The sequence below is a fragment of the Lissotriton vulgaris genome, chromosome 9 (genome assembly GCF_964263255.1).
Source record: "Lissotriton vulgaris chromosome 9, aLisVul1.2, whole genome shotgun sequence".
Classification (NCBI taxonomy): domain Eukaryota; kingdom Metazoa; phylum Chordata; class Amphibia; order Caudata; family Salamandridae; genus Lissotriton; species Lissotriton vulgaris.
Genome location: NC_141697.1, coordinates 137,530,531 through 137,545,246, shown reverse-complemented (window position 1 = coordinate 137,545,246; position 14,716 = coordinate 137,530,531). Strand labels below are relative to the sequence as shown.

The window sequence follows — 14,716 nt, the reverse complement described above, 5'->3', positions numbered from 1 at the left end:
GCCTACTCTGGGACCTGTGGCTGCACTTGTGCAACCGTGTCCCCAGAGTGTGAGTGTAATGGACCAAAAAGCAGGAGGCATTTACCGACCGCATAGAAAGAATGGTGAAGGAAAACATCTCTGTATCCAAGGTATCCAGCATCTTGGATGCCCTGTCCAGGGGTGCTGCAGGGAATGCGCCATGGGATAAAAAGGCTTGGACCACCAAGCTCTCAGGGGTGGGGTGTTGGGTGAGGAAGTTCAGGTCCCCAGGTGTGGGGCAGTGGTGGTGGGCAATTGTCCTGTTCACAGGAACTCCTGTGCTGGGCTTGGACCAGGTTCCCAGTGGGACATCTGTTAGTGATTCATTAAAAGGGAGCAGGGGTTCAGAAGCGGAAGCTCCCGGTTGTAGAACTTCAGTCAGGATGTTAATCTTGACTGCCACAAAGGCAACTTGATGTCCAGGGCCTCAACTGCCCTCTTTACCACCATGGAATATGATGTTTCCTCCTCCGTAGCCATGGTAGGGGGAGAAAGCATAAGAGGTCTCCAGACCACTGACCTCACGAGTTTCTCACACCAGTCCATATCCTGTTCTAACTGGTGTTCTAAAGAGTCCAGTGACCCTTCCCATTCTTCCGCCATGGCTGGCCTTTAGAATAGGGCTCAGGCTCTGACCTAGGATGCAGGGTCCTGTCAGCACCAGCATCGGTCAAAGTGGCTCTGGCTCAATGTTGTTGGGTATCCGAATGAGGTTAGTGCCGCAGGTGGGCCCTGGCGTCGTCTGGACCATCGCCATCGGGGCCGGCACCGGGGAAAGTCACTGTGGTATGGCCGGGACCGATTCGAGTCCATCAGAACTGAGGCCGGAGCCATCTGTGAGGACCCAGATGGGGCCCCCTTTGAACCCATGGGGCCCTAAAGCGCACCGGAGGGATTGGGCTGCACAAATAAACTGTGCATGGCCACATAAAATTATTTTATCTGAGCGTGGATCACTCCGACTCCTGGAAAGCTGGGAGGCTCGGTGTCTGCCCTGGCAACGATTCTGGAGAACCATGCCTCAAACGTTGATGCTTCTTCGTCGCATCAGCAGACAGACAATGAGAAGTCAAAGCATGCCTTGACTTATTGTGGTTCTTTCCCAAATGTACAGATGTCCTGGAGTGGAAGGAAGAAGATTTGGGGCTCCTAAAGTGGTCCTGTGACCTCCTGTGACAGAGATCTTCGAGAGTTGCGCGTCGTGGCGTCGCCTGCTGGGCCGCTAGCAGCTTCAGTGATCAATCCCTCAAGGCCTTCCATGCCATGACCTGGCAGTCCGAGCACGATTTAGAGTCTTGGTTGCGCTTGGGACACCATAGACACACAAGGTATGGGTATGTAACCAACATGGCGCAATGACTGTCGCCACACAGTTTAAACTCTGTCATTCTCAAAGACATCTTTGACACAACCAGAAGGGAGAATCCCTTCCAAAAGAACACGATAAAACATGTGCACTGAGGTGCCGTCTATGTATGTTACTCGGACATCACTTCCAGCGCAGGCGTTGCAGCGCGGAGCCCATTGATGCCACCTATGGGTTAGCATGGGTACTGGTCACGTAAAAGTCTTCTGAATACAGTCTGATGCTGGGGAATTTGAAAGATAAGGATTCTGCTGCTAGATGTCTCTATCAGATACAGCTTTTCCTGGCATGATTGCTGGTATCCCTGTCTGATGCTCAGCAACTGTCACATATGGTAATTCTGCATGGAGTGGTCACCCCAAAAAAAATTAATTTCAGTGACTGGTATCTACTTGTTACACATTTGAGGCCATCATTTGTTTGCCCACCATGCAACCAAAGACAAAACCCTGCCATATGTAAAGATTCTGTTTTAACAGGAAAAGTCCAGACTACATGCCAGTTCAGGTTCCCTCCAGATGCACACACAAGCAATCCCAGACTAGTTTCGGCCTTCTTAGGTCTTATAAGTGAAGTACAAGTTGATTTCAATGGAAAAGTGAGCATGGAACTCATGTCTGGGCATAGCTTTTCGCTCAAGAGTGTTGGAGTGAGAAAAAAAAGATGAAGGGTGGAATGCTAGAAATAATCTCTGTCACTGGACATTACTCAAACTGCAATCCTGTCCATGCCACTTTTTGCCAGAAATCAGCCATATGCAAATCATAAACCTTTCCTGTTCCAATAGAAACAGACCAGCTCTAACTGCCCATTACTATTAGTACAAAAGGAACTGGTTGAAAGGTAGTATGGATGATTCAGAGTTACATCATTGCAAGCGGGATAGGACATTTGCTGAAATTATTTTATGACTATGAGGAGGGGTATTGTTGAGAGGTTTTGCACAGTTGGGGGTAGGGTATTGACTGTAAGGATAGTGTAATTGGAAGAAGTGGTATCATTTAGCTGTATTGCATATTTGGGGTAAGGCGCTGTTGAAAGGGTAGCAGGGGGGCTGTAGTATTATTCATATGTAGTATCATTCCTAGGTAGGTCCTGGTTGTAAGGATAGTGCGATTGGAAGGTGTTCCATCATTTAGAGGTATTGCATAGCTGACGTAGAGTGCTGTTGAAGTAGTGTGTTGAGGAGCTTTAGTATCATTCAGTGGGACATCAAGGGTGGAGTGTGGGGGCAATAGTTAAAAGGGAAGCATAGTTAGAAGGTGTGGTTTCATTCAGAGATAATACATGGGTGAGGACAGGATATATGTTAAAATTATCCTATAGTAGTTGGTTGATGTTGTGTTTAGGTATTACATAGTTAAGGGAAAGTGTGTTGGTTGAGAGGATAGTATAGTTGATAGTTACAGATATGGTTGAAAGGATAATGTAGTTTGGAGGAGAGGAGAGATGTGGTTTTCTTTGGAGATGCATTATTGTGGGGGCTAAGGTAAGGTCTGAAAGGATAGTGTGTCTGGGAGATGTCATACGATTCAGAGTTACATATTGGTAGAGCGGTACAGCATTTGCTGAAAAGAAATATGGTTGAGGCGTGGTACCACGTGAGATATTTCATTACTAGGGGATATAGTACAGGTTGAAGGATAAAATTGATGCAAGTTCCTTTTAGATTAAAAGGGGCATCAGTAACTCCATTCTTTGTACAGCTTCTCACTGTTTCTTAGCTAGGTATAAACACGTTAGGTTATGGCTGTCATTTCAGTTTTCAATAAGGGTGATAATAACTTTAATTACCAAAGGTAAAATACAGATTAAAAACATTAATTCAGACAGGAAGACTGTTGTTTTCTAGCACATAGATTACCATTCCCATAGCCTGTAGAATTATGTGGGATGGGAGGGCCAAGTTATGCAGCTGGGTTTTCTAAATTATGTAGCAAGAAAAATGCAAATTATGCAGCATAATGCTGCACATTTTGTGATAGTATGAGTTCATTATTTTGTAATTTTTAAACATGTTAATGTTATGTTCCTTATAGGTACCCTAATAGGCCTGGGTAATATCATGCACAATCACCTACATTACCTCCCCTACACTACACAGTAACACACCTTTTAGGATTGAACCTTTACCTAGTTCTAGTCCTGGGCGCAGAAGGAGGGTTTTCCCGGACCAATAGCATCCTATAACTTCATCTATAGACTCACACAGAATTAATGATTATTTATAAGGGTTATTGGAAACCATGCAGGGGCTACACCACCTGCATAATATCTACGTACAAGGATCATCCCAAACGTCATCCACAAATCCAACAATGGCTAACACAAGAAACAAGGGACAAAGGAACCCTAGATACTTTCTGTATAAATACAACACATCTTGCTAGTGTTAGCTAGAGGAGACCGAGACTTCCAGCAGACACACTGACCAGAGGCGTTGAGGCTCCTGCATGCAGACACTCCATCTGACAGTGGTCTAACACATCCCTCACGGCGTGTCCAACTCGAGACTCGAGACCAGGACGGAGTCCCACACTCTCTCACTTCAGGTAATGGAGTTAGACTAAAATCTAGAGTGATTTTCTGCTTCACACCTACTCACATGCTAGGTACACTCAGGTACATCTAGACAGGCATCGTAGGAGTATGCGCTCTCTTTTTATCACACATTTTATATTCATGTATGTATTCATGATTATTGCAAGATGGTAGAACTATACTATCCTTTTATTTTTACTGTACTGCTAATAAAATATATCTGCTACTGTTTAACAGTTATTGCAGCTCATCTATTCTACACTAGAAGAACAACTGTGCAATAAATTCTTATTATAACACACCTGACTGTTTCTTCTGTGTAAACACTCTGAGACTGAATAAGTGAGCACAAGAGACTGAGCAAAAGGTAGTACATTGTTTCCACGATTCTAAGGGATCAGGGCTGTCATGTTCTAAGGTTGCCAGAAACTATTCTCTCCCCGATAAGAGGAGATTCTAGTGGCACTGTGAGCTAGCTAATGCAAACAGGGTAACGTTCTCGGTGGGGGTGCTCGGAACCAGTCTGCCACCAAACCTACAGTTTATGTTATCCGAATGCGCAGATTCTGTATAGGAATATATAGGAACTACACATTAACACTATCTGGACAAAGGTTTCACTGTATTATTACTAGTGTAACACCCTAATATGCAAATGAAAGGTGAACAGTCCATTTTCCCGAGGTGCCTTCGTCAGTACAACAACGGTTCAACTTATTTTTAGTAATTTTTGTTCTGTTTGAGTTAGAAACTTTTTTTGTTAAAATCTGCAAATTATGCAGAATATTATAGATTATGTGGCAAATGCGGCAACTTCATAAATAAGTGAAAAAAGTCACAGCTGCAGAATTCAATCATTCCAGTGGCCCTGATCATACCACACTGACCCCACCCAGGCCAAAACACCATACCATTTAGCCATACAATCATTCTAATTTTTATGATGCGCCAACCGCAAAAAGTAACTTCCAGGTGCTCACTAAAACTGATAATTCTCAGGACTGTGCCTTAGTTAGGAGTCACATGTGTGGCATAACTGGGAGGTGTCCTCTGCAATAATATTGACTGGTGTCACATATAAGACAGTTTACTCAGGTTTTTAGATTACTTGGCACGTGCATGGAATAATGTGCCTGTAGCGACAGGTGGAGCAGTGTAGAAGATAGTATACGAAACTATACAGATTATTGTATGGTAGCACTGTAGGTATGGATGGCATGGTTTGAAGATATGCTGCAGCTAAGCGGGCATTATGTATTAGAGCAGCATACCAGCCCCTCCCTCCCAGCTCTGTTAATGCATGTGTTTCATTATGAAGGATGAGTCTGGGATGGCACAGCATACCCTATTGTGGCATGACACATGTTAGTACACCCCTTAGTCATTCTGTTGAGGTCCTTTAGTCTCCAATTCATCTTGCGCTGAGAAGCAATTGGATGTTCTGTGCTTACAAATGTCCCTATAGGGCACATCATCTTGGGATTCTCACTGAGCTCTGGGTCTAATTGATGGCATGGCACAGCATGGCATGACACAACATAGCACGATTCAGTGATAGGCGATTTTAATCCATGCACCCAGGATCGGGAACAACATCCAAATATCCATCAGGACCTCCCCAACACTGCTCCAATTTAGGAAAGAGTTGAAGACTCGCCTCTTCAAAGAACACCACATCACAATGCACTAACCATCCACAACCCCGCCAACTCTCCTAACGCTTCTTGACTTTGTGCTTGTCTTTAACCATGTACAGCTCTCTGTTGTTTTTTGCTCTATAAAAATACCATGTACATACATACATACATACATACATACATACATACATACATACATACATTAATACTTACATACATAAGATTTCATTTCAAACTCCTTGCTGTGCCCGGAGTTTGACATATAGCTGTGGTACAGCAAGGCATGGCATTTCAAAGTGCAAGCAGGAATAACATGGTGTGGCACAATATTACAAAGAATTGCACACAAAAAACAAGGCGCAGTATGGCAGGGTGTGCATGTAACAGTGCTGTACTGCATAGCATTGAACAATTTTGTACACAATTACATGAGTAGCAGTACAATATTTAGTTATTTCAATTGCTTTATGTGACACTAAATTTACCACGTGAGGTCACACTCATAGAGTCGATGTTGCTAGGGTCAGTTCCGGGAATAGTGTACTTCCTGGAAAGAAGGCAGTAACCCTTTGGTCTGTGATTGAGTTAAAGGTGTAGCTGGAAGAGAGTGGTGCTAAGTAGAGGTGGGCAGGGGATGGGGAAGGAAGAGTGAAATGGTTACTACTGAGGGTGCAGGGAGTTATTACAAAGGTGTGCGACGCCTCCCGTGCCTAATGTCCTTTAGTTGCAGCTTCTCATGATACCAATCAAAAGTCAAAAACATGTGTAAACAATTAGGTTTTCATGTTGTCCCTGTTCTATTTCTTCTCGAACTTTGGTAGATTGAGCGAGTGTTGGGTGTCACGTGGGTGTTAGTTGGTACATAGTGAGAGTGCTGTTTCTGAACGTATCCTGGGCCCCTGACTGTGTTACATTGAATGGCATGTAACCTATGACATACTGTGCACAAGTGCTCTTGAAGGATTGTGACGGCGTGAGTGTGACGTGGGGTGGTATGTACAGCGATAGTGACTGGCACAGCATGAAACAAGTGGGGGTTAACATTTGTACCTATTTAGGATACCCCAACAGTTAATGGTACAGAATACAAAAATTAATCAAATGGGGTATCCTTGAAAGGGGCGCCAGGAGTTCCTCTGTGGAAGTCGACTGCGTTTCGGCCTGCAGAGGTATTAGGCCATCATCAGGACTGGTTACAGTTTACTTTTATTGAGTGGCTTGATCCAGAATTGTGATGTGGGGCAAGGTCCAAAGTGAATAAGGATAGGACCTGCAATCGAACTTAATTGGATGTCAATTGGGGTCCAAGAATTGGGTAAAAGGCATCGTTCCAGTCGCGAATGCCAAGAAGCTGCTGGTGGAGTTACTTAGAGCAGTCAGCGGAGGCGAGGTACATCAATGGGCCATCATTAGGAGCATGATGCTCTGTGATCATTGTTTTAACTTCCTTCACTCAACTGTAGACCTGCAGAAGTGTTGGAATAAGGAGAAGTTGGTGTCCTTGGTAATATAGAATATTAGTTCAGGGTCTACATCTGGCTCCTCTACTTTCTGCATCAGCTTGTTGCACTCAGCAGTGTTGTGTAGCCCACAATGGTATATTATATAGTCCTCAACAGCATCCTGTACCATAACCTCTTTCAGCACCATCAGAACAGAGATAGTTCTTCATCCGGTAGTAAACTTGGAACAGGCAGTGTGTGTCCTTTGGCGGGATCCTACCTCATTTTCTAGAAAGAGAGGGGCACGTGGCCATTAGCATACAGGTGGAATTGTAGGTGGGACCCTTCCATTGCATATGCTATTCCCTGGGCGCACACTGATTTTGAATAGCTTGGGTGAAGGGGCAAAGTCTGGAGCAGCAGAGACCATTTTATGGAACACCAAAGACTAGCATTAAGCACGACTCACTGTAGCACATCCGTAGAGAAAGTCACTCAAATAGCATGTTATCATATGTGTCAGAGGCCACAGCATGGGCAAAGATTATCAATGTTGCATGGTGGTCTTCATCAAGGTACACACGTGGCGTGCTTGCCCTCGAGCTGTGAAACCTCGTGCTCATGGAGTAGACTGTGATGTTATATGTGCTCCTGAAGATGTTTGTTAGTTCTCTTTCCAGTATTTTGTTGGTGTTTGTGGATTTGTAATCAAGTATTTATACAAGCTCTGAAATGTTGGGTACACACACTGCAAAGTTTGTGTTGATGCATGATGTTGGGCACAGCTCACTAGACAAGTTGAGGGTTTTGGCCTTGTTCGATAAGATCATGCCATGCAGTGTAGTACAGGACTTCATAGCATCGCCTAACAGATAAGGGCAAGGTTTGACAGAGAATATTTCAGTGACAGTGCATTCGCTTGTTGGCACCTCACACTGTTTTATCTATGATTGATGTGTGTGATATATATGAGATAATGTACCCCCTGCAGTACAATATAAGGATATTGTTAGTCACCGAGCAGTTCCGTTGTAGAGGAACGACGTTGAATCCTGAATTCCTTTATAAGGTCATGGTACTCCAAGTGACGTGATTTCCTGGTAATGTATGACGGGGTATTTTATTCCTTATACTTAATTATCACAGCATAAGCCTCCTCACACAAATCACTTAAGTCCTTCATTCAATTCTCTGTCATAATGTTTGTAAACATGAAGAATAAAATTAGAATCTCTGGTGGAAAATTAAACACACTAAAAAGCTGTTAGATATTTGTTGCAAAAAGATATTAGAATGTGTTTAGTGTAAGGTGGATTTTTTTTTAAAGCTGTAACTCAGAATGTGTAGAAACATGCAGTGTAATTCTAGCTTTCCTATAATTACCTAAAGGGTGGAAAATACTAAATTTTGCCATAAATATTTCCTTTCTGGTTATTACTGCTCATCTAGAAAAACAGAGCGATACAAAAGGGGAAAAACAGAGCAGAAGGAAAAATCACATTTCATTTTCGTTTTTTTTTTAGTGCAGCTTTAATAGTGCTCTGTGAGCTGCCTTTTCCCCAGCTACTGCAGGCATTGTGAGGTCAGACCTGCACTGTAGTAAGTTATTACAGTTGAGTAGCTATGACATTTCTTTATTAAGGATGACAAGGGACTTAATAAGTTGCCTGTAGTAAGAAAACTGGAGACAGGATTTTATACAGGGATTACATGGTCCCATGCATTACAGCAGAGCATTGTGCAGTATGGCACTGTATGGGCGAGTGAATTAGTAAGCGAGAGTATGTATAGCCTTGATGTAAAATGGAGGGGTAAGTCATGGCTCAGTAATGCGCGTGACAGCCCATTGATATCCCTCCTAGGGAGCTCCTCGCTTTTCCCTAGGTATGGGTGGTAAACACAGCATGGGCCCTTAGCATGATATGGCAGATAAGAATACGTGGCTTCATCTGGATATACTTGTCCCTGTAGCACAGTATGGCACATAGTGAGTGGTAAGTACTAGGTAGACAAACATGTCCTCACCTGATTGGACGCATTGTTGTGCACCGGTTAAGGCTGGTGGACGCAGAGGAATGACACAGTGTATGGTAAATGGAATGATGCTATAACCTGGCTGGGTGCCTTGTGGTGCTCCGTATTTGATTAGTAAGCACAATATGGCCCAGTGCAGTATGATACAATATGCCGCACAGTATTTGTTAGACCGAATGGAAAGAACGCACCTGCTGGGTTTGTTCTCGCTGTGTTCTGTCTTTGATGGAAAGCATAGTTTGCCACTGTAATGTGCACTAGCACAGTATGGCACAAAGTATAGAGTAGACAGAATAGCATGCTGTGACCTATGTGGGAATGTCACAGTACTGCTCAAACTTTGATTGGTAAGCACAGTATGGCCCAGTATGCTCAGGCGCAGTAGCACAGTATGGCACACAGTATATCGGAAACTGGTGTGCTCTCACAAGCTTGGTGTTTGTCGCTGTGCTCTACCTTAGATTGGTAAGCACAGTATGACACAGTACAGTATGGCACAATAGAACAGTATGGCACCCAGTATATTGGAAAGTAGTGTGCTCTCCCAAGCTTGGTGTTTGAGGCTGTGTGCCATCTTAGATTGGTAAGCACAGTATGGCACAGTATAGTATGGCATAGTAGAACAGAATGGTGGACTGTACGTGGCACACAGAATGTCATGCTCTTGCTTGATTGTGGTGCTCCGTCTCTGATTGGTTAGCACAGGCTGGCATAGTAGCACAGTGGGGTTAATGGCATATGGTACATTAAATTGTTTGCTCTCACCAAGATAGCCTTGTTACTAAGCACCACGGTTGAATGGTAAGCACAGTATGGGATGTGATGTTTAGTACAGGGCGGCACAGTATTAAGTAGACAGAATGGCATGTGCCTCTAATATGGCTGGGTTTGTTGCTATGCCCTAAGTTTGAGCGGTTAGCCCAATGGGGCACAGTGAAAAGTTGATAGAATGGAAGGTTTTCTGAATGGCAGGTAAAGTGAGGCACTTCATGGGGTGGCACAGCAGCACACTATAATGTTGGCAGAATGGCAAGGTCTTGCCTGGCTAGGCTTTTTACTTTGATCCGAGTTTCAATGGCAAGCGCAGATTTGCGAATATGGTATGGCACAGTATTAAGTAGACAGAATGGCATGCTCTTATGTGGCTGGGTTTGTCGCTCTGCTCCAAATTTAACTGGTAATCACAGTGTGGCACAGTGATAAGATGATAGAATGGAATGTTCTCAAATGCCTGAGCTCTTTACTGTTCTCCAAGTCTGAATGGCAAGTAAAGTGAGGCACCTTATGGGATGGCACATCAGCTGCACACTACAATGTTGGCAGTATGGCATTGTCTCACTGGCTAGGCTTGTTACTGTGATCCGAGTTTGAATGGCAAGCGCAGATTGGCGAGTATGGTGTGGCACAGTATTATAAGGTAAACAGAATGGCATACTCTCACCTGAATGGGCTTTACTGTATACCAAGTTTCCATGTGGCACTGTCATATGGCACAGTACCACAGCATAAGGCTGTTAGAATGGCATGCTCTGATCTGAGTGAGCTTGTCGCTGTGCTCCAAGTTACATTATCATATGCCATAGTACATGGCCGACAGAATGGTATTATCTCAACCATCTGGACTCTTTTACCTGCTACACGTTTAAACAGTAAGCACAGTGTGGCACAGTATAGTAGGGCACTATAGTAGAGTAGTAGTAGTAGAAAGCTTTATTCGATTTTAGTACAAATATAAAATCATAAAAGCGACAGTCAATATATACAATTTCATCTGTATCAAATATTACAAAATAAAAAAGTATTAAACAAGATGTGTGAACACACATACAATAAAGCTTTACATCCATACTATAATTCTAGAAGCTAAAAATACAAAGATGGGCATATCAGTCAACAATGGTCTAGTTATTCTGTAGAGTTACCGTTAGATTTAAAAGTGGCTCGGATTTTCAGACAAGTTTTTAAGTACATGGCTATACATTTGGCACTTGATACTGAGTCTAAGAATTGTAATGCCATAAAGGCAGGACGACATCTTCTCAGACCAAGGGACGATCGTATAGAAATGATCCATCGTTTGCGTGGTACTACATAATATTTACAGAACAACAGTACATGTATGTTTGACTGTTCAGAGGTACCATCACATGGACACGGAGTGATGGGAATTGACCAATCCTGTCTCCCTGGAAATATAACCAAACGAAAAAACAAATTAAATCTGAACCGGGTCAACAAATACTTTTCATAAGTTGTCAAACAGAAAGTAAGGTACGGCTGAATGCACATAGAGCTTTGAATGGTTAAAATATGAAAGTTTGTAACTTTTTGAGATTCTTGGGCCAAGCGGATTTCCCCCAGGTGAGATGAGCATAAGAACCGTAGGGCCTTTCTAGTAATAATATTTAAGGAGGCCGGGTCATTAAAGTATATAGAGAGGTCCAAATCCTTTAGGAAGTTATGGACGTATAATAACCAAGGGACATTCAACCAGTTACCTAAAAACAAACAGTCTTTGATTAATGAGCGGGTCAGGTGACACTGCTCCGTCGTCCAAATACGATGCCACAATAGTATAGGCTGGATTTTTATATGATCTTCAATATGTTCCATGCCTAATTCCATGTGACATGCATATAGTAGAGTATAATGGTGGCAGAATGGCACGCAAGAAAGGGCGTGCTGCTGTGCTCTAACTTTAAATCGTTAGCACATTATAGTATGCCATAGTATACTGATGACAGACTGCTATTATGTCAACTACCCGGGCCCTCTTATCTACTACAAGTTGTAATGGTAAGCACAGAGTGGCATGGTATGGCACTGTAGTAGAGTAGAATGGTGGCAGAATGGCGTGCCAGCATGGGCTTGTTGCTGTGCTTTGCGTTTTAATGACAAGCACAGTGTGGCACAGTATAGCCTGGCACATTATAAGGTAGACGACTGAATGGCATGCTGATGCTCTTACCTGATTGGGCTTAGGATTGGTCTCTGGGTTTGGACAGTAAGCAAAGTGTGCGCAGTGCATTATTGCCCAGTATAAGGCATGCTCTCACTGGTTGGGCTTGTAACTATGCTCCAACTTTGAATGGAACGCACAGTATGGGGTGGTACAGTTTGGTACAGGACGGCACAGTCTAAGGTAGACAGAATAGCATGCTCTCGCCTGACTGGGCTCTCTCCTGTGTCCAAGTCTGAACGGTTGGGGCACAGTATGGGGCACTAGAGTGAGGCACAGTATAATGTGGGCAGAAAAGCATGGTACAGTATAGGGTAGACAGAATGGTAGCTGTTGTCTGACTGGGTTTCCTACTGTGCTGCTCCAAATCTGACTGGTAAGCACGGTGTGGCACAGTACAGCATGCCACAGTGTAATGTTGACAGAATGGCATGCTCTCGTCAGGCTGGGCTTGAATGGTAAGCAGAGTGAAGCATGGCACCGTATTATATTGACAGAATGGCATGTTGTCCTCTGGCTGGACTTGCAGCTGTGCTCCATATCTGAATAGTAAACACTGTGGCACAATGCAGCATGGCACAGTACCACGGTATAATGTTGACAGAATGGAATATTCTTGTCTAGTTGGGCTTGTTCCGTGCTCCAAGTTTGAATGGTAAGCAGGGTGAAGCATGGCACTGTATTAGGTAGACTGAGTGGCATGCTCTCACCTGGATGGGGTCCTAGCTGTGTTCCAAGTTTGAATGGCAAGCTCAGTGTGGCACAGTATAGCTTACTACAGTGTAATGTTGACAGAGTGGCATGCTATCGCCTGTCTGGGCGTGTTGCTCCAAGTTTGGATGCAAAGCACAGAGCGGCACAGTATTAGGTAGCCCTAGTGGCGTGCTCTCACCTGGCTGGGCTCGTCGCTGTGCTCCAGGTCCACGTTGCCCTGGCTCTTGCTCTCGGTGTCGCTCAGCAGGTCGTCCTCGGAGTCCTCGAAGACGGATGAGGAGCCGGTGGACGAGATGGAGGAGGTGGACAGCCGCCTGGTGTTGGCGCTGCCCAGGTGCAGGAAGCCGTCCGTGTTCCTCACCCCCCCGGGTAACAGGGGGCTGCCGAGTCCCTGCTCCTCCGAGGCTGTGATCGTCAACTCAGGCACCCCGGGCTGCGGCGGGGGACTGCCCCCGGCGTCCGCGCCGTTGCAGCGGTGCCAGCCGGTGCTCCTGCGCCGCCTGCGCGGGTGCCCCCGCCGCTCCCCCGGGGACGCCTCCACCGCGGAGCACCTGGACTCAAAGTACACGCGCAGCTCCCCCACGCTCAGCCGCTTGCGGAGGGAGACGACCGGGTCCCCGGCGCCACCCCCGTTCCGAGCGGCGTCCATCGCAGAGCCGCGGCAGGTGCCCTGCTCCGGGATCATCCACTGCGCGCGCCGAGGGGGGTCCCTGGCACGTGGCGAAGAGTGTGTGGGGCTAGCCCTGAGCGCGTCGGACACACACAAGGAAGGGGCAGCCGCTGCCAAGTGTGTCACTGCTGCAAGTGCACAGCTGACTTCCGACTTCAACTACTCCCAGGCTGTGTGGGAGGGTGAGGGGGTGGAACACTTTGTTTTCTTTCTTTCTGCTGCTGCATGTTTCAGAAATGAATTCAGCCTTTCAGACAAGCTTCAGCGGAGCATGGTCGGAAAGCGCCAGAGGGAGTGTCAGCAGCAGCATTGGTGCACGAATTAAATAACACACACAACACGATGCACGAAACAACCTGCGCACAACACGAGAGAAACCCAGTGAACATAAACCACACACAAAATGCACACTCACATAGTGAGCTACCGTGCAAGATTTGTAAACTTTAATTTAAAGACAACCTACAACGACTATTGTTCAAATGTGATCTGATAGTATGCAGGGGTAACTTAAAGTGCTTCTTTCGGTGTGTAGAGCGTCACAGAGCAGGGTGGAGACGGCTGACCTCGCCGGGATGTTGTACCCCGCTGACAACGACTCATACACAGAACGCGGGCGATCTATGATCTGCTGTTTCAGTGTTTAAAGAAACGCGTGATCTTATAAACTAACTTTAGTGGTATTTAAAAATAACCCAGCCAAGTGTGTGCTGGAAACATAACATTTATGCACCGTCGATGACGTGCCTCCTGAGGTACACACACGGGTCAGGCTAAGCTGCACCAGACCCGCACAGTGTGCACGGGGTAGACAGTGGGTGGGCCTGTACAGGCGTCTAACGCTCACACGACAGGCGTTCACGTGCACTCCTAGACAGATACACTCGAAGGTGTACCGAACCATTAGGTTACTGTGTAAGTTATAAAAACAACTACAAAAATATGAAGGCACCAAGAGGCAACCAACATGCTCACACTCCTCGTATGTCTACAGATAGACACTCAAATACACAAAGGATCACAGGTCTTGTGTAACTTTAATTGAGATGTACACAACGCACAGACTTATGGACAATCACAAATGCACACATTCACAGAATGACACCTAGACACAAACCGGCACAATAAAAAAACACACAGTCAGCCATAAGCACGCATACAAACTGGGAGAAATGCATGAAAGCACACACGCACGGATGCAGACAAACATACTAAAATGCACACAAACACTTTCAGACAGACTAAGGTATAATAAATGTACTCTGAAGTAGAAAGGCATGCGGACATTCGCAGACGTACACAGCCATAAATACATGCAGACACGCCAACTCA

The 14,716-nt window shown here is 45.1% G+C and overlaps 1 protein-coding gene across 1 annotated transcript in view; it reads right to left on the bottom strand.

The window, feature by feature from the left end:
* The window catches only part of ITPKA (inositol-trisphosphate 3-kinase A), a 589,909-nt gene extending 576,358 nt beyond the window's left edge, over positions 1-13,551 (bottom strand). The window contains exon 1 of the mRNA XM_086937204.1: positions 12,893-13,551. Within this exon, the coding sequence (XP_086793330.1) occupies positions 12,893-13,399 (507 nt within the window). The 5' untranslated portion in view covers positions 13,400-13,551. The remainder of the gene's footprint in view (positions 1-12,892) is intronic.
* Between the last annotated feature and the right edge of the window lie 1,165 nt (positions 13,552-14,716).